This window comes from Branchiostoma belcheri, unplaced genomic scaffold, assembly GCF_001625305.1.
Source record: "Branchiostoma belcheri isolate BF01 breed outbred unplaced genomic scaffold, Haploidv18h27 scaffold42, whole genome shotgun sequence".
Taxonomy (NCBI): Eukaryota; Metazoa; Chordata; class Leptocardii; order Amphioxiformes; family Branchiostomatidae; genus Branchiostoma; species Branchiostoma belcheri.
The window spans coordinates 2423492-2438172 of record NW_017804043.1 but is presented as its reverse complement, the minus strand read 5'-3'; the positions used below and the strand labels follow the sequence as shown (position 1 = coordinate 2438172).

Genomic DNA, 14681 nt, shown 5'->3' with positions numbered 1-14681 from the left:
TGGATTAACAACCTACTGCCCCCACAGGCTCAAAAAGGCCATGGAACCTTTACCTTTGTTTTACCCTCCCTGAAATGGACATGGTGTGGGCCTTAAGTTAATGGCACCAGTGATATTTGTAGCCCAGCTGTGTCACTGCCTACGTGGAGCTTACTGTGGTCAGTCACGTCACAGCGTGCAAAATACCTGGTTGCCCGGTTGCCCTGGGCAACCAAATTTTACTTGGGGCAACCTATTTTTGAACCAAGGTGGCCCAGTGTGCTACCTTGATTTTAAGATTTTTTTTTTTAGGAAAGTAGTAACTTATAGGTGGGGCAACCTAAAATTCTGATGGGCAACCTAATTTTGCCATAGATTGCCCACTGGGTAACCTGCTTCAAAAAAGTATTTTGTACACTGCGTCATCTGGCAAACTCTTCTCTTTCTTCTTTTTAACCATGCTTAAATGCATAGCATAGTTGTTGCGCCAACTACTTGAACATGTACCAGCTCAGAAAAGAGCAAGGAACAGTCATGCAGCCACAGCTACTTGCAGTCACAAAAGCCCGGGTTGCAAGAAGGCTTTATTTGTCGAAAGTGGTTTTGGAAGGGCAGGGTCCGACTCAGAGGGATTTGGCCTGGGTACTTGCTAAGTTTTCCTGCCTTTCAGTCGGGTAAAATTTCTGACAGTCAAGGTAACATGTTGAGTTAAAAAAAGCATTTCAAGCATGCATTCGTGGGTTACATTCCTCATCAATTCACCATGTGCTCCGGGCCTCAAGTGTTTGCTTCACAAAAACTGGGAATAGTCTTGACTCCAAATGCGTGCTGTTCACTCCAGCCTACAGCAGTGGATGGAGTGCTTTATAGCGTCAAAGCTGAAAATCAGCGACAGTGAAATACGTAAAGCCAGAGGCTGAATGAGTACTACATGTCAGGTTGAAAATACACGTGCCTCGCTGCTCTGGTGTAGACCATTCACCAAAAGGTGCTATTGAAAGGTTTTCATTCAGACATATTCAGATCGTCCCTAGCCACTTGAGAAATAAAAAGCTTTATTAGACCCTATTTGAAGACACTCCACCATCAAACCCTATTTCAAGACCCTATTTCAAGAGACCATTACGATGTCTCTGTGATGACAACAATTATCTTGACGTATTCACACAAAAGAGGACGGTCTTTAGGAGGAAAAGGGCCCAAAGCGCCGTGCTTTCGTCCAAAAATTTCATTCAGGTCGAAATGTACTCGGGTGAGGGTGACCTATCTTTTAGAAGTCCGGGCGTGGGTGGCTTGTGGAAATGGCAAACCGACAGAAAGAAGGACTGGAAAGAGGGCTGCCTGAGAAAAGACTAAGCAGAAAAGAGCCCCCTTGTTCCATCCTTGGCAGTAGAGCAGTGATCCAGAGCAATGATCTGTTCTTCAACTCCAATATAATGCAAGCTGTGGCAGGGATCCGTGACCAAGTTCTCCAAGCCTTTTAGCCATTTGTGTAGATGGAATGCCTGATTTGTGGACCAAACACTTACTCGACTTAGTTTTACTTTTATTCTACAAAATGTACCTTTCCCCAAACAATCAAGTCTCTTCCACTGGAAAGTGGAGGTGTTAGAGTAACGCATATGATACCTACCTGGTGTAAAACTTTTCAACTTAAATAGACAGTGCAGTGTCTAACTTGTAACTGATGTTTCCTCCTTGTTTTTTGTTTTTTTGCAACGACAGCGGGGCAAACCATTCAGATTGCGGCGGCCAACCAGAATGAGCTGACCACGCAGGGCTTGCAGACGATCACGATGACGAATGCGGGCCAGGGCGCGGTGACGGCAGCGGCCATGCCAGCCGGCACCACCATCGTACAGTACACACAGGGAGACGGATCGCAACAGTTCGTCACTGTTCCAGGTGGGTTTGCTGCTGAAACCATGTTTTGAAACCCTCTTGATTGATTATACCTGAGCTTTCAACTTTTTTTTCAAGCTGAAGTATAGCACAAACAGGGCTCGAAATTCATTTTTGGGAATAGGTGCACTGGTGCACCCAACCTAAAAAAATTAGGTGCACAAAAAAATTTTTGGGTGCACCATATAAAACAAAACCTAATTACAGATCTTACTGTTCCTCTTCTAAGCTTGAATCTGAAATGGAAGGTAACTTAAAAATCTTAAACAAGTACTACAACTAAGATTTCATTATTTTACTGACACTTGCCAAGATGCTGCTGATACCAAGAACAACCTGTACACCATTACTTTTGGTATACTTTTAATATGTACAAAAATACCTACAAAAATATTTGGGTGCACTAAGGTGCACATGCACCCAGTATTTTGAGCCCTGACAAGAGAAGACTGTGGGTATATATCATTTGTTAGAAATCATTTCCTGAAAACGGTCCATGGATTTTTATTTCGCACGTCACAAAATTTGAAACTTGAAGCTCATTTCCTGAGTAGAAAAGGTAGTGAAATTCCTCAGGGTTGTTGACATTAAAGAACGTTTGTAGTAGCCAGAAACACGTGAAGCTGAGGCATTAAACGGAGGAAGGAAACCACTGAACTAAAGGCCAAGTGCTTTCCCACTTACTCTCCCACATTCCGGCTTGCGAATCAACATCAAATCTCTCAGTGTTTAATGGACATACTTGTCCTTGCCACATCAGACTACCGCTAATGCACGTAGACCCTATAGGCCATATCACCAGGAAACATTTTGTAGTGAAACTGAGGTTTTGTTTCAAAAGACGTCCTCTCAGCGACCTTCACGTTACAGTTACATGTGCATTACCACTAAAAGTGCAAGCTACACGTAAGAAGGGTAGATCATGTGGCCAGGATTTGTTTTTTTTAAGAATTGAGAAAAAGTTCTATTAAAAACATGAAGTTTTTCCTGTAAATACTACACAGTGACCTGTCTTCAAAATTTCCCATGTGTGTAAGTTCGAATTCCTTTTAAGACTGAAACAGATGACCTTCAAAATGAGAATAGCCTCAAGGTTAAGATAAGATTCAAAACCATATATTTGACCTTACCATATCTTAAAAGGAATTCAGTCCAAGAAAGAGAAAGTTGAACTGGCTTGCGATAGTATGCACAAGCGAGTGAAAATGATCTGATGTACAAATATTGCTAATGATGAGTTTGTGCAAGTGGTATGTTAATGTATTGTGCTGTGCTGAAAGCTACCGGTTTATAAGAAGGAAATGTTTTGATGTGGAGTGTACATATTATTTCATCTCTTCACCATTTAAAGAATTTGAAAAAAATTGGAGTGGTTTGAAATTATTACTAACCAAGTTGGTGTGGCAACCCTTACCTCCTGCCTGTAATGCTTTATATTACAACACATGTCACTTACAGTTAGAAAAATCTCAAAGGTAACAAATCCTACATTACATTTTGTAACATCCTATATTTCTTTTTGGATGTACAAAAGAGTTTACAAATTACCATCTAAAATAGCATCCTGCTCAATATTGAGCTTATAAAGACTTGGCATCTTTTGGGGACCATCATGGCATATGTACTTTCGTACATATTTTATCTGACCTCGAAGTTAGGCATCCAAAACACATGAAAATTGGTCTGACAAATAGAAAAAATAGGTGATTAATGTTTGGTCACTTTCATGGCATTTGTTTTGTTTTGCAAACTTGAAACAAGCTTCCATTTGTCAGATCATATTGTTGGGTCTTAAACACTTCTGAATTCCTCTGGTTTTTCTAAACCTAAAGTGACCAGTGTTGTCCCTTGCTGTCGTCTTGCGTTACTTTGTTTTTCGATCCTTGCTGAGCTGCTTTCGAGCGCGGCCATCTCACTCTCAAAACGACAGTTTCCATCTCTCCAGCCGGCGAGGTCCAGGCCTACCAGATCCGAGCGCCGTCCTCGCTTCCAGCCGGGGTCGTCATGGCAACGCCCACCGGCATCACCAGCCCCCAGCAGCTGGCCGAGGAGTCAGCGCGGAAGCGTGAGCTGAGACTTATGAAGAACAGGTACAAAAACAGGTCCATGATTCCCTACATCTTCTCGTTTATATCTGCCTGCTTTCATGTTACCTGATGTGTTACAGTATGGGCACACCTGTCCTATTATAACTAACGAGAACTGAAAAAAAAAAGAATTTTTTCCCAGCAGCTTGGTTCGTTCAGCATACATCCAGTTGATATTTCATTGCACTTTTAAGTTAAAACTGTATCAGTTTTACCAGTTTGAAAAAAAAGTTGCTGCAAATGGTTTCAAATCACCCTGCTGTTTGTCTCTTGTTCAGAAAAAAAAGTATCTACTAAACGTTTCAGATATGTCAAAAACGTCTAACTTAGAAAAAAATGGTCTGTACTTTTTCAGTACTCCCACATATGTGCCCAACCTGGCCCTCAGGTAACATGTTAGCAGTTATTGTAAATGTAAAATTGTTGTAAAGACCCGGTACTTTCCAGCACTCTGCCTCCTGTCCTCATGAACTGAACAGAATTAACAAGTGTGAACTTGCAAACAAAATACATGTTTGACTAACTTTGACAGACCCTGTTTAGATTAAGACCTCCAAAACAAGTTAGAAGCAAACTGGGTTCGTCTTCAAAAACCCAGAATTCTCCTGAAAACCCATCTTAACCGTTGAAACAGTCTTAGTCTGAACAGGGTCTTGGAAAATTTCTCAAGACTCCTTCAATCAGTTTTGGCAGGGTCTTGGAAAGCTCTGGTGCCTTTTTTGTCTGTCTATAATTGTCTTAATTTTAATGCAGCTGCTGGTTGTGGAAAATGTTTATTTGTTAACCAGAAATAGAAGCACATGTACATGTGTCTCACGACAATACGCAGTCTCCTCTGTTTAACCTCAAACGTTGTCTTGACGAGTTTGAAGGAATTTTCCCAAGCTGTTTTTTGCTCCCTCTCAGCTGAGGTTTTAACCGTGTTGCTTGCCAATCTCCTGTAATAACAATGTCTTTTTAATTTTTCTTAAGTTTGTTTCTTGATTAGCTCGTTTCGTCTTTGCAATGCTTCAACACCAATGATGGCCTTTCTAGACTGTTGAAAAATTCCTGTTCGCTGCAAGCTCTTTAGCGTTTTTATTCGGACTCTTACAATATTGCTTCACCTTTCTGGTCGACCAACAGAGAGGCAGCAAGAGAGTGCCGACGGAGGAAGAAAGAGTACGTCAAATGCCTGGAAACTCGCGTGGCCGTCCTGGAACAGCAGAACAAAACCCTCATCGAAGAGCTCAAGTCCCTCAAAGAGCTCTATTGTCACAAGACAGAGACAGAGTAGCCGTAGGATTTTGTACTTCCGAGAAGGGAAAGAAAGAAAAGTTAGCATTTTTTGGTGCAAAAAGACAACAGAAAAAATCTTGAAGTCTATCCATCCACATGTCCACTGTCGTAGAGAAAGGGTTTGTGTGTTGTGCACACGTTTGGGGAGACGCAAATATCCTGACATGTTTCGTATTCTTGTTAACCGTGCAGAGTGGCAGCCAGGGAGTGCCGGAAGAAGAAGAAAGAGTATGTGAAGTGTCTGGAAAATCGCGTGGCTGTACTTGAACAGCAAAACAAGGCTCTGATTGAGGAACTGAAACAGCTAAAAGACCTCTATTGTCACAAGAACGAGTAGAGGATGGTTCCGACTCACGGTTCGGGGTGGTTGGGGGCAACTTGTCATTTGTGTGAGTTGTCGGCATTTCCACTTGTAAATATTGGTGCTGTCTTAGGTTTTATGGGGTCTTTTCATGGTGTATGTGAATCTGTACAACGTCAACTGGGAAACGTATAGTCTGGTATAACTGCTGTCAAGTGTACACGTATGTATCCCTGAGTGGTTTAAAAAGGGGGATTGAGAATGCAGTACAACTTGTGTTGTGTACTAGTGTCGGCCGTACCACCTCCACACAACTTGTGTATAAATGCTGATGTATGTAGATTTAAACATGTGATACGAGGGAGAGAAGGAACGACAGGTTTGCAGTCCTGATGTCTGTACAGAGAAAGAGCTTCACACACGTCGGCTTTGTCAGAGTGTAGTGGACAGTTGTGGTCTTGTGGTCCAAGCTCATGTCTTGTTATGTTGCTGAAATTTAAAAACAAGTCGACAAAATTCACATGTCCAGAGGTCAGAAGAAAAAGCACATTGTCGTGATTTTGTACCAAGTATGTCAGTTGTAATGCTTAAGACCCGTTAATCGTCATTTTGTATGAAACTTTTGCATTTGTATCACCAGCATTATTGCATAATTTAACAATTCTCAATAACTAGTAGCAAGGCTTGTTAATGTGTAATGAAGTTACATTGCTGCCTGTCTTTTCCCCACGTATTCTGCGTTATCACGTGATAATTTTGTACAGTAAATGAACTCTTCTAATCCAGATAGTTGCTTCGTGTACGAAGGTAGAACGAATTTGAATATTCCCAAAGCTATTTTTGTATGGTTGCAATGTATGTGTTTTTATGGTAGCTTTATCCACAGTAACTGTGGTATGTTAGCTTTTGTATAGTAGTGCTTGTGATGGTAGACTTTATATCACATTCCAGTGTTTATAGTGTCTTGTAACAGGCTACAACTTTGTATTATTGTCTAACTTGTGATGTCGGAATGCTAGAAACTGTAGGAAGAAAACATACCTAAGGTAAACACAAAACATTGTACTGAATTTGTAGATGTTGAAAACACAGTAGACGTATGGTTTGTAGACTGGAGTAACATAACATTTTTGTGACTATTCCCATGGTTTGCCACAAGCAATAAGTTGAATTATTAGACCTTTCCAACGTAAGCTAGTTTAAGACTTTAAGTGGTGTCCATATTTTACACTGTTAGAATGAACATATGGTAGAGATTTAATCCAAGTGATGGCTCCAGTTTGAGCTACCCAATGGTGCATTGCAGTAAAATGCTCATGTTTGTACTCAAATGGGTTTAAAAGATGTTCATTTGTTGGAAAGGACCTGAGATGGTGCTCTGGTTGGGAATGATGACCATGTTTATTTTCGAATATCATTATACTCTGTTTATTTATTAAACTGGATAACAACACCCAAATCATTTTTGGATCGTTATTGATTGATGTTGACCTAATGATGGTACTTTAACTACTAAGATAGAGAAGACTATTAGTTGATTGAGTAGACTTTAAGTTCACTTACAAAACACACAAGGAAGACCACTTGTAACTTAGGACTTTTGTTTATTATTTCATTTGAAAACATTTATGATATGCAGTTCATCACATGCATTGTAGTTCTCTTTTTGTTAGCTCTTTCCGGTATTGCAACACAACACAAAAGATGAAGACTTCTTTCCCTAGCTCTACCAAATGGTGCAGTGTCGTCATCTCTTCTTCTTGCCAGCCTTTTCAACCCCTTGGACAAATTTTTTTGGTAGCTTCATCTCATCTGAAAACAACACACAAAAAATTTGAGCGCACCAGTAAAATTTAGGTGCACCACTAAGAAGGTACATCATCGTATCGAATGTTAATTTGCAGGACATCACACACAGGAATAGTGTATTTTGTACATAGAAACATGCAGAGTGGAAATATGATCTGAGGACAAGAAACAGTTTTAACACCCCAAAAGATATAAATCGGAGACCCAAAGAGAAAACGGGCAGACCAGAAACAGAGGCAGACCCACGTGGAGAAGAACTGGTGGCCATTTGACTACTAGTACTAGTATCTTATCTTAGTGATCAGCAAAAAAGATGGCCAGACCCAGAAGGAAGGAAAACGTCATGGCCTTATGTCTCACAAACAATGTAGAGGATAAGAATACCTATGAGCAGCTTGGCGACGGTGTGGACCTGGTTGCCCTGGACCATGACCTGCACACCTGCCTTCCTGTTCGGCGCTGGGTTCACAGCCGTGCTCGCCTGAACCCGCAGCTGTAACAGGTGCGCAAAGGCGTCCGGACGGATCCCAAAACCTTCCAGGTTGTAGATCAGGGTCACCTGCACAGGTGAGATGGACAGGTGAAGGTTACAGGTGAAGTCACGTGTTTTAGATGAAGGTTTTGAGGGTTTTATACTACAACGACAGACAGCACCTCAAGGAGCGTCTTCTCTGCCCGCTCCCACCTCCTACCCTGCCATGCAGAAAATGCCACAAACTCTTTCATACCAGGCTAGGTTTAAGCAGCCACACAAGGCATAGACATCCCAACAAGTGAGGGCCCACGAATATGACATGAACAATTATGCTCGGAAACGAGCTACTGCCGATGATGAAAACATACATAGCCTTTACATTCATTGGTGAATATATAAGACGTCCAGGTATACCGGGTAACATCATTATACAGTCCTATAATACAAATCACATGTTATGGAATCAAGTTGTCATTTCCAAAACACCATGCTTTCAAATTCTCAGATTTTGGAACATTGCTGAATTTTATGAAGTGACCAGTTTCGAGAAAGATGGGATGTGAACCCCTACGTTACCTTCTTATTGCCGGACCTCTGCTGAACTTGAACGTCAACCGGCTCCAGTTTGCCTTTCTTCAGGACTGGCGGCTGGCCGGGAAAGATGAGCTGGGTACACGGCGACATCTTATCGCAACACCTGTGGGGCCGGGGGAAGAGTAGGAAATGTCAGACTCAGAGAAAAAAAAAATTTTAACGGCTCTTGATCGCAAATGCGCTGATGTTGACAAATTGGCGCACCAAATCTGTAGGGTGTTTTTGGCACCCAGATAGACAATTAGCCTAAGAGGCTCGGTGGGCGTCACTCCACTGTACAGTTGGGGAAGTCATGTTAAGTGCGTTTCCCAAGGGCACAATGTTGGGCCACGGTGAGTATCGACACAATGCTCTAACCATTGCGCCACCGACAGCACGCCAAATGTCAGAGAGGGTAGACTTCACCCCCTAGGCCTTACCCACACTGATAGCCTATGAAAGATGGCAGACTTCAGGTCAAATTTTACCTGCACCACTGGCAACAGTCAATGCAGCAAATAAAACTCTACACGTGCTGGTAGACCTCAGAAATATCTACACAGCTCCAATTCACTAGCCTCTGTAGCAGGCTTAAAGAACTGGGGGTTTCGTGGTCTTCGGCTGTTTTCTGACTAGTCCAGTTCTAAAAAAAAAAAGGTAATTCAACCAAGCCGGCTATGTTGTCTATATGCAATCAGAAAATAGCACATAAAAGACCCTGAAGACCCCCAAAACCCCCAGTTTTTGGCATGCTATGGAGGCTACAATTTAACCTGCACATTCAACTAGTATATCAAGCCATGCCAGTGTGTGTGGATCAAACTTTACACTCCGGGCTGGCACAGCTTGATGGAGATAATACGAGCACCTGTCAGTGAGTGCCTTACCTTGTGAAGAGGTCCTCCCAGGCAAGATGAGTCAAGTCCTCTCCCTTCTGTCTTAAGGCGTCGCACAGCAACGGGTCAACAACTACAAACCTAGGACAAAGAACAAAAGAACATTTATTAGTAACTCTAAAAGGTTGCTTTGTATGCAAAACTGATAACTTACACACCAGGCTTTCTAGTGTCTCCAATAAGTCTCACACAGAGAACATGACTTCTGCTTCAAGAGTGGGTATTTCAAACCCTGTACATGTACATGTGTATCATGCAAGTCTCAGAAACACACATATACAACATGTAGATGAACAAGTCTTGGGAATAAAGTAAGGACAAGGTGTTTTCTGTAGTTGCACATGTATGTTATGTGTATCATAAAAGTTTCGGAAACACACATATATAGATATGGACAAGTCTTGGGAATGAAGTAAGGAAAAGGCCAGGGTGGATTTTGTAGTTGCACACTCATATTTACCTTCTGTTGTTGGGATCTGCCAGTTCATTTTCCTTCACATACTGAGTCAGGAACTCACGGACCTGCTGGCCAGACAAGGCCTCGCCTTTCCTGGAAATACAGACAACAAAATGATTGAGAAAAAAAACTCCTCAACCTGGTGGCCAAAACAGGTGTGGCTTCCCTGGAGAATTGGAGAATAAATGGCTTTTAAAACTCTATTCTACCCTTATCAATCTATTTTTTATTGTCAATCACAATAGGGGCCTCTACATCAAACAACTTTTAACAAATCATAGTGTTAAATAGTTTGTACTTATATGAGTGAGTGAGTGAGTGAGTGTGGGTGGGTGGGTGAGAGTGAGTGAGTTTGTGAGTGAGTGAGTGAGTGAGTGAGTGAGTGAGTGAGTGAGTGAGTGAGTGAGTGAGTGAGTGAGTGAGTGAGTGAGTGAGTGAGTGAGCGAGTGAACTGACCTAATACCAGCCGTTCTAAACAGGGCTGCCAGGTTGCCTGTCACACTGTACATCTCCACGACCTCAGGAGGCTGGTAGGTCGGAGCGGCGCCCGTTCCCGGGTCGTTGACCCTGTCTGTTGGCAGCTCAATGTCAGGGACCTCAAAACTCTTCAGCCTGGAAGGGCAAAGGTCAAAGCAACCTTGAGAGAGTATACAGAAGTCTTCTATATATACTAAGAGTTTGATCACAGTTTGCAAGTTTTGAGGGCACCACCAACTAAGTTTCACCAGTCTTTTGAGAATGCTCTCCTTGATACCATTTACTTTTGTCATAAAGTATGTCACAATTAGTGAGATATTTGGATTTTGAAAGTGCTATATCATGATATAAAATACAAGAATGTCCAAGATTCTAGTGTACTAAATTCAGACAACAACAACAAAAAATAGATTGTACACCAAAAAACTCTTTTTAAGAAGTTGTGAGTTTTGAATGCAAACATTACAAGTATCTTACTCCTCGTGACCCCAGTTGACCTCCACCACACTCTCCACCCCCTTGGACAGTTCCTTGACCTGGATTAACCTCTGTGTCTGCATTGCTTGAAGGAACTTGGTTAGCTGTAGACAAATAATAAGGATATCAGTAACCTGCAATAGTATAACCTCCACTACGAATTACATCATGATATATGTAAGTACATGTACTAGTACCAACTTGTATAATGTATATGCCAATTTTTGTTACATTTTTGTACTTGGTAAAATGACAAGAGTGAACTGGAAAGTACCATGTTTAACAGACTATTTATGTGAGGACAACTGAAATGAATTTCAAACATGGTGAAATCATGCAAAGGCAAGTTTAGCATAAGGGAATGTAAGACATTAAACCCTCGACAATCAAACTTACCTTCTTATAACTTGACTTCTTTAGGTCCAGAGACTTGTCAGCAGGGCTATGACAAACAGTATAGGAGACGAACACAATTTTGCAGTAGAATGTAGACTGTACAACAAAGAAAGAGTTGAACTTTATAGCCGGTACAACCTAACATCTGTGTCCATAATATCACCAGGGTCCATAATATCGCCACCTTGAGAAAAAGTGTGCTTAAAGATACTTTCACTGCAACATACCCTAGGTATGTACATTTGAGGTGTGCAGGACTGCATACCAAAAGTATGTTGCAGTAAAAATATCTTTAAGCACACTGTTTCTCAAGGTGGCGATATTATGGACCCTGGTGATATTATGGACGCAGATGTAAGACTGTACAACAAAGAAAGAGTTGAACTTTGTAGACTGATACAACCTATATATCGCTATTTCAGACACCTATAGACATATCTATATTTCTAGTTCTATATAATACTGGGCAAAGCCCTTTCTAGGGCATCCCACCCAGGGACTCATTTCTAATGAGTTTGTTTGTTAGTTTGTTCATTTTGATCCCCATTAGTGCTTAAAAGCACCATTCTTCCTGGGGTCAATAAAATGAAACATCAATAACAAAACTTGTACATAATGATGATTACAAAATAATAAAGTAAGTTCAGATCAATAGGAGAGGTCAGAGGTCGACCAAAAAAAAAAGAGTTAACACAAACTATGAAGTAAAACGTACCAACATGGCTGCATGTGACCTCTAAGGAGTTTACTGGTGAGGAGCGGGAGGTCAGACTTCTTAACGTTCGTCTTCAGGGCATGAAGGAAGCACTGGTACAGTAGTGCATCCATCTGGTCTGGGAAGGGTCAAAAAGTAAAGAACACGATATATGTAACACATTGTATCTTGTTTAAAGTTAAAACTTTTGGTCCAACACAAAAAAATTCTCTCACCTAGAGCTTTTGACCAGTCACTCTGGTCTTCCTCATTAGACTGACCCAGTGAGACTTGTCACGTGGCTTCTTTGAAGTGTGGCGTCAACACTGGTGAGAGAATTTTTTGTGTTGGACCAAAAGTTTTAACTTTAAACATGTAACTACCAACACAGATGAACTTTCATGATAGTACATTGTATCTTGCATAACTGGTAAACCACCTATAGTACAGTAAGTACAAGCACTGTAAGACAGGACTGTAAGGTTTCATTCACTCATTTCATGATGAAAATTAAACTGTTCTCCAACTCAAGAAAAATGACCCATCAGGAATTCTCTTGAACAGTTTAATTTTCATAATATATTTTACCAACACAGATACTAGTAAACTTGCATCCCACTCATTTCATTTTTGATAATGATAATAAGGATGAATTGGCCAGTCTTACCAACGGGGGACACACCCTCCTCTTCCTCCTCCTCATGTCTTGTTTCTACTTCTTCCTCTTCACATCCATTCCCATCATCCCTCATTCCAGCAGCTTCACTGTTCTGTTCACCAAGGTCAGTTCCTTTATCAATGTCACCTTCATCACCAAGGTCGTCCTCTAAGACCAGGTTTTCTATCGGTACAGCGTCTGTGGTGCTCGAGGCTTCTGCCCCGAGTTCACCTTGACTTTGTTCCTCAGGTGTCGTGTCCCCGGAGTCAAGGTCAGGTGCATGACCTTCAGGACAGGACTGCTGGGTAGCCATTGTGGGGAGGGGGGTCTGGTCACCATGTTCCCTGTGCAGGAGGAGAAAACTTGAATGTGAACTGGTCTATCTCTAAGACTAAACTTAGTCCAAGCAGGCTAGCCAAAAAGTTCACAGGTGTTTTCCAACACAAAGAAGGATAGAGTTTGAGTATATAATATAGATCTAGTCTCCACCAGGATAAGAATGCAGGTTGAAAAATAGCAAAATTTTGCAAAATAAGGAGACTAATTGGCCAGGGGAATTTTGCCACTATAGAGTTCATTTTCGTGTGGGAAATGAAACCCTAACAGCAGACCCACCCCATTTTCTGACAAATTCTACAATCCAACCCCCCTTCAGCAGACCTGGTGAAGGCTGATGAAGAATTGTTGCTCACCAGAGCTGGTCCAGGTATGTGTGCAGCACGGTGACTCCCTTCCCCTTCATCCCACACTCCACCATCTGGGCAGATGACATGGTGGTCCTGCCTACGGCAACTGGAGCTCTACAGGACAGGGCAGGGCAGGGCAGGGCAGGATTCTTTCATTTATTCATACAAACAAGGATTGACATCGTCACCTTTCAAGATGCCAACCCAAAGTCTAGACAGACTGTAAGGTTTGAACCAGTGAATGAGTGTGGTGGGTTCTCAAGGTGTGTTTCTCCTCAAATATGGAGCCTTCTGAATAGCAAGGATCTTTATTCACTACCACGTGTTTACTGGAGCCTTTGTTTGGTGACCGTTTGATGAAAATTTAATGACTACTTGATGACTGTTCAATGACCATTTCAATGACTGTTCTGATGATTCACAGGTGGAAACTCATGCTTTACATCCCATTTGAGAAAATATCTCTAACTAAAGCTAGGGTTTACATCAGGTTAAATCATTGGTAGTCATAGAATTTGTAGAAACAAATCATGTTACCTGTTTCCGAGCAGTGAGATGGCACACAGTTTGTTCCTGTCAATCTCAGGAAGCCCCTCCTCTCCCTCTATCACCCCCGGCAACATCAGGTCTGGAGGAGAATGTGACATGTTACAGGTCAGGGCAGGAATAATGCAGTAGTGACACTTGTAATGCCAGTTTTAGTCTTTACTTATAGTGTCAGGTTTACAGTTTACCACTGTACATGCCTAGTGTCAGACTGTGTACATTATCTGTCTTTATACAATTGTCAAACCATATACATATCCTCACGTTTTGTTTATGGGAAATAATGTCACACATTTGACTATGTGTGACAGGGGCTTTTGGCCTCCTATAGATGCTCTTTTGTCTAAGCTAACACGGTCATCTGTTGATTTCCAGGTCTTTTTTAGGGAGAATGTAAGAAAATGAGCAACTGACCTGCCCCTCCACAGAGGTTCTTGAGTACAGGTGGCCAGGTGGTGAGACAAGGTAACATGTCAGGTACTCTCCACAACGTGTACACTGGGGATATGCACAGCACAGGGAAGGAAGCTGTTAACAGTCTAGATCTGTTATCTGTGCTGTAAGACATTTATAACTACACAAATTTTACTTCATGTCAGGCCCAACCAGTTCTGAGTGGATGGAAAACATTCAGTACTGTGGCTGAATATTAACATTCAGTCAAATGAGTGTACAGTATTTCTGACTCCATAACAAAACCATAATATCTACAAGTATAACCAATTTAATCATATGATATATGCTGGTGTATATTATATTTGAATTAGATAAAATGCAGTATATGATAAATTCATAACACAAAATTTGAAATCCCTTTGTAGTCTTCAGTTCAGTGACCTATAGTTGATGAACTTGTCAACTGTGTCATCCTGTTGTGCAGTTGTTTAAGTCAGAGTCTTTTAAGACTAATTGAGAAAGAGAGAGAGAGAGGGAGAGAGAGAGAGAGAGAGAGAGAGAGAGAGAGAGAGAGAGAGAGAGAGAGAGAGAGAG

The 14681-nt window shown here is 41.6% G+C and overlaps 2 protein-coding genes across 7 annotated transcripts in view; one reads left to right on the top strand and one right to left on the bottom strand.

The window, feature by feature from the left end:
- Window positions 1-1677: 1677 nt before the first annotated feature.
- On the top strand, window positions 1678-7006 carry LOC109478077 (cAMP-responsive element modulator-like). Of its 6 annotated transcripts, none has more exons than XM_019779546.1 (3): window positions 1678-1884; window positions 3827-3971; window positions 5094-7006. In XM_019779546.1, the coding sequence occupies exons 1-3, from the start codon at window positions 1776-1778 to the stop codon at window positions 5242-5244; spliced, it is 405 nt and encodes a 134-aa protein (XP_019635105.1). In that variant the 5' UTR covers window positions 1678-1775; the 3' UTR covers window positions 5245-7006. The 6 variants fall into 6 exon arrangements, with proteins under 6 accessions (XP_019635105.1, XP_019635103.1, XP_019635102.1 ...); XM_019779544.1 differs by having other exon boundaries at window positions 3827-3983; XM_019779543.1 differs by having other exon boundaries at window positions 3812-3971.
- Window positions 7007-7140: 134 nt separating this feature from the next.
- The window catches only part of LOC109478080 (eukaryotic translation initiation factor 2D-like), an 11770-nt gene continuing 4229 nt past the window's right edge, over window positions 7141-14681 (bottom strand). Inside the window, exons 3-15 of the mRNA XM_019779549.1 lie at window positions 14106-14189; window positions 13683-13773; window positions 13152-13259; window positions 12484-12803; window positions 11823-11940; window positions 11108-11153; window positions 10712-10815; window positions 10214-10369; window positions 9761-9850; window positions 9292-9381; window positions 8408-8528; window positions 7741-7915; window positions 7141-7359 (exon numbers count right to left, since the gene is read on the bottom strand). Coding sequence (XP_019635108.1) covers window positions 7295-7359; window positions 7741-7915; window positions 8408-8528; window positions 9292-9381; window positions 9761-9850; window positions 10214-10369; window positions 10712-10815; window positions 11108-11153; window positions 11823-11940; window positions 12484-12803; window positions 13152-13259; window positions 13683-13773; window positions 14106-14189 — 1568 coding nt within the window. The 3' untranslated portion in view covers window positions 7141-7294. The remainder of the gene's footprint in view (window positions 7360-7740; window positions 7916-8407; window positions 8529-9291; window positions 9382-9760; window positions 9851-10213; window positions 10370-10711; window positions 10816-11107; window positions 11154-11822; window positions 11941-12483; window positions 12804-13151; window positions 13260-13682; window positions 13774-14105; window positions 14190-14681) is intronic.

Coding starts and splice junctions, on each gene's coding strand:
- LOC109478077 (XM_019779541.1), top strand. CDS start 1,776: ATGACGAATGCGGGCCAGGGCGCGGTGACGGCAGCGGCCATGCCAGCC. Junction 1,885..3,811: donor ACAGTTCGTCACTGTTCCAG/GTGGGTTTGCTG, acceptor TCAAAACGACAG/TTTCCATCTCTCCAGCCGGC. Junction 3,984..5,093: donor AAGAACAGGTACAAAAACAG/GTCCATGATTCC, acceptor GTCGACCAACAG/AGAGGCAGCAAGAGAGTGCC.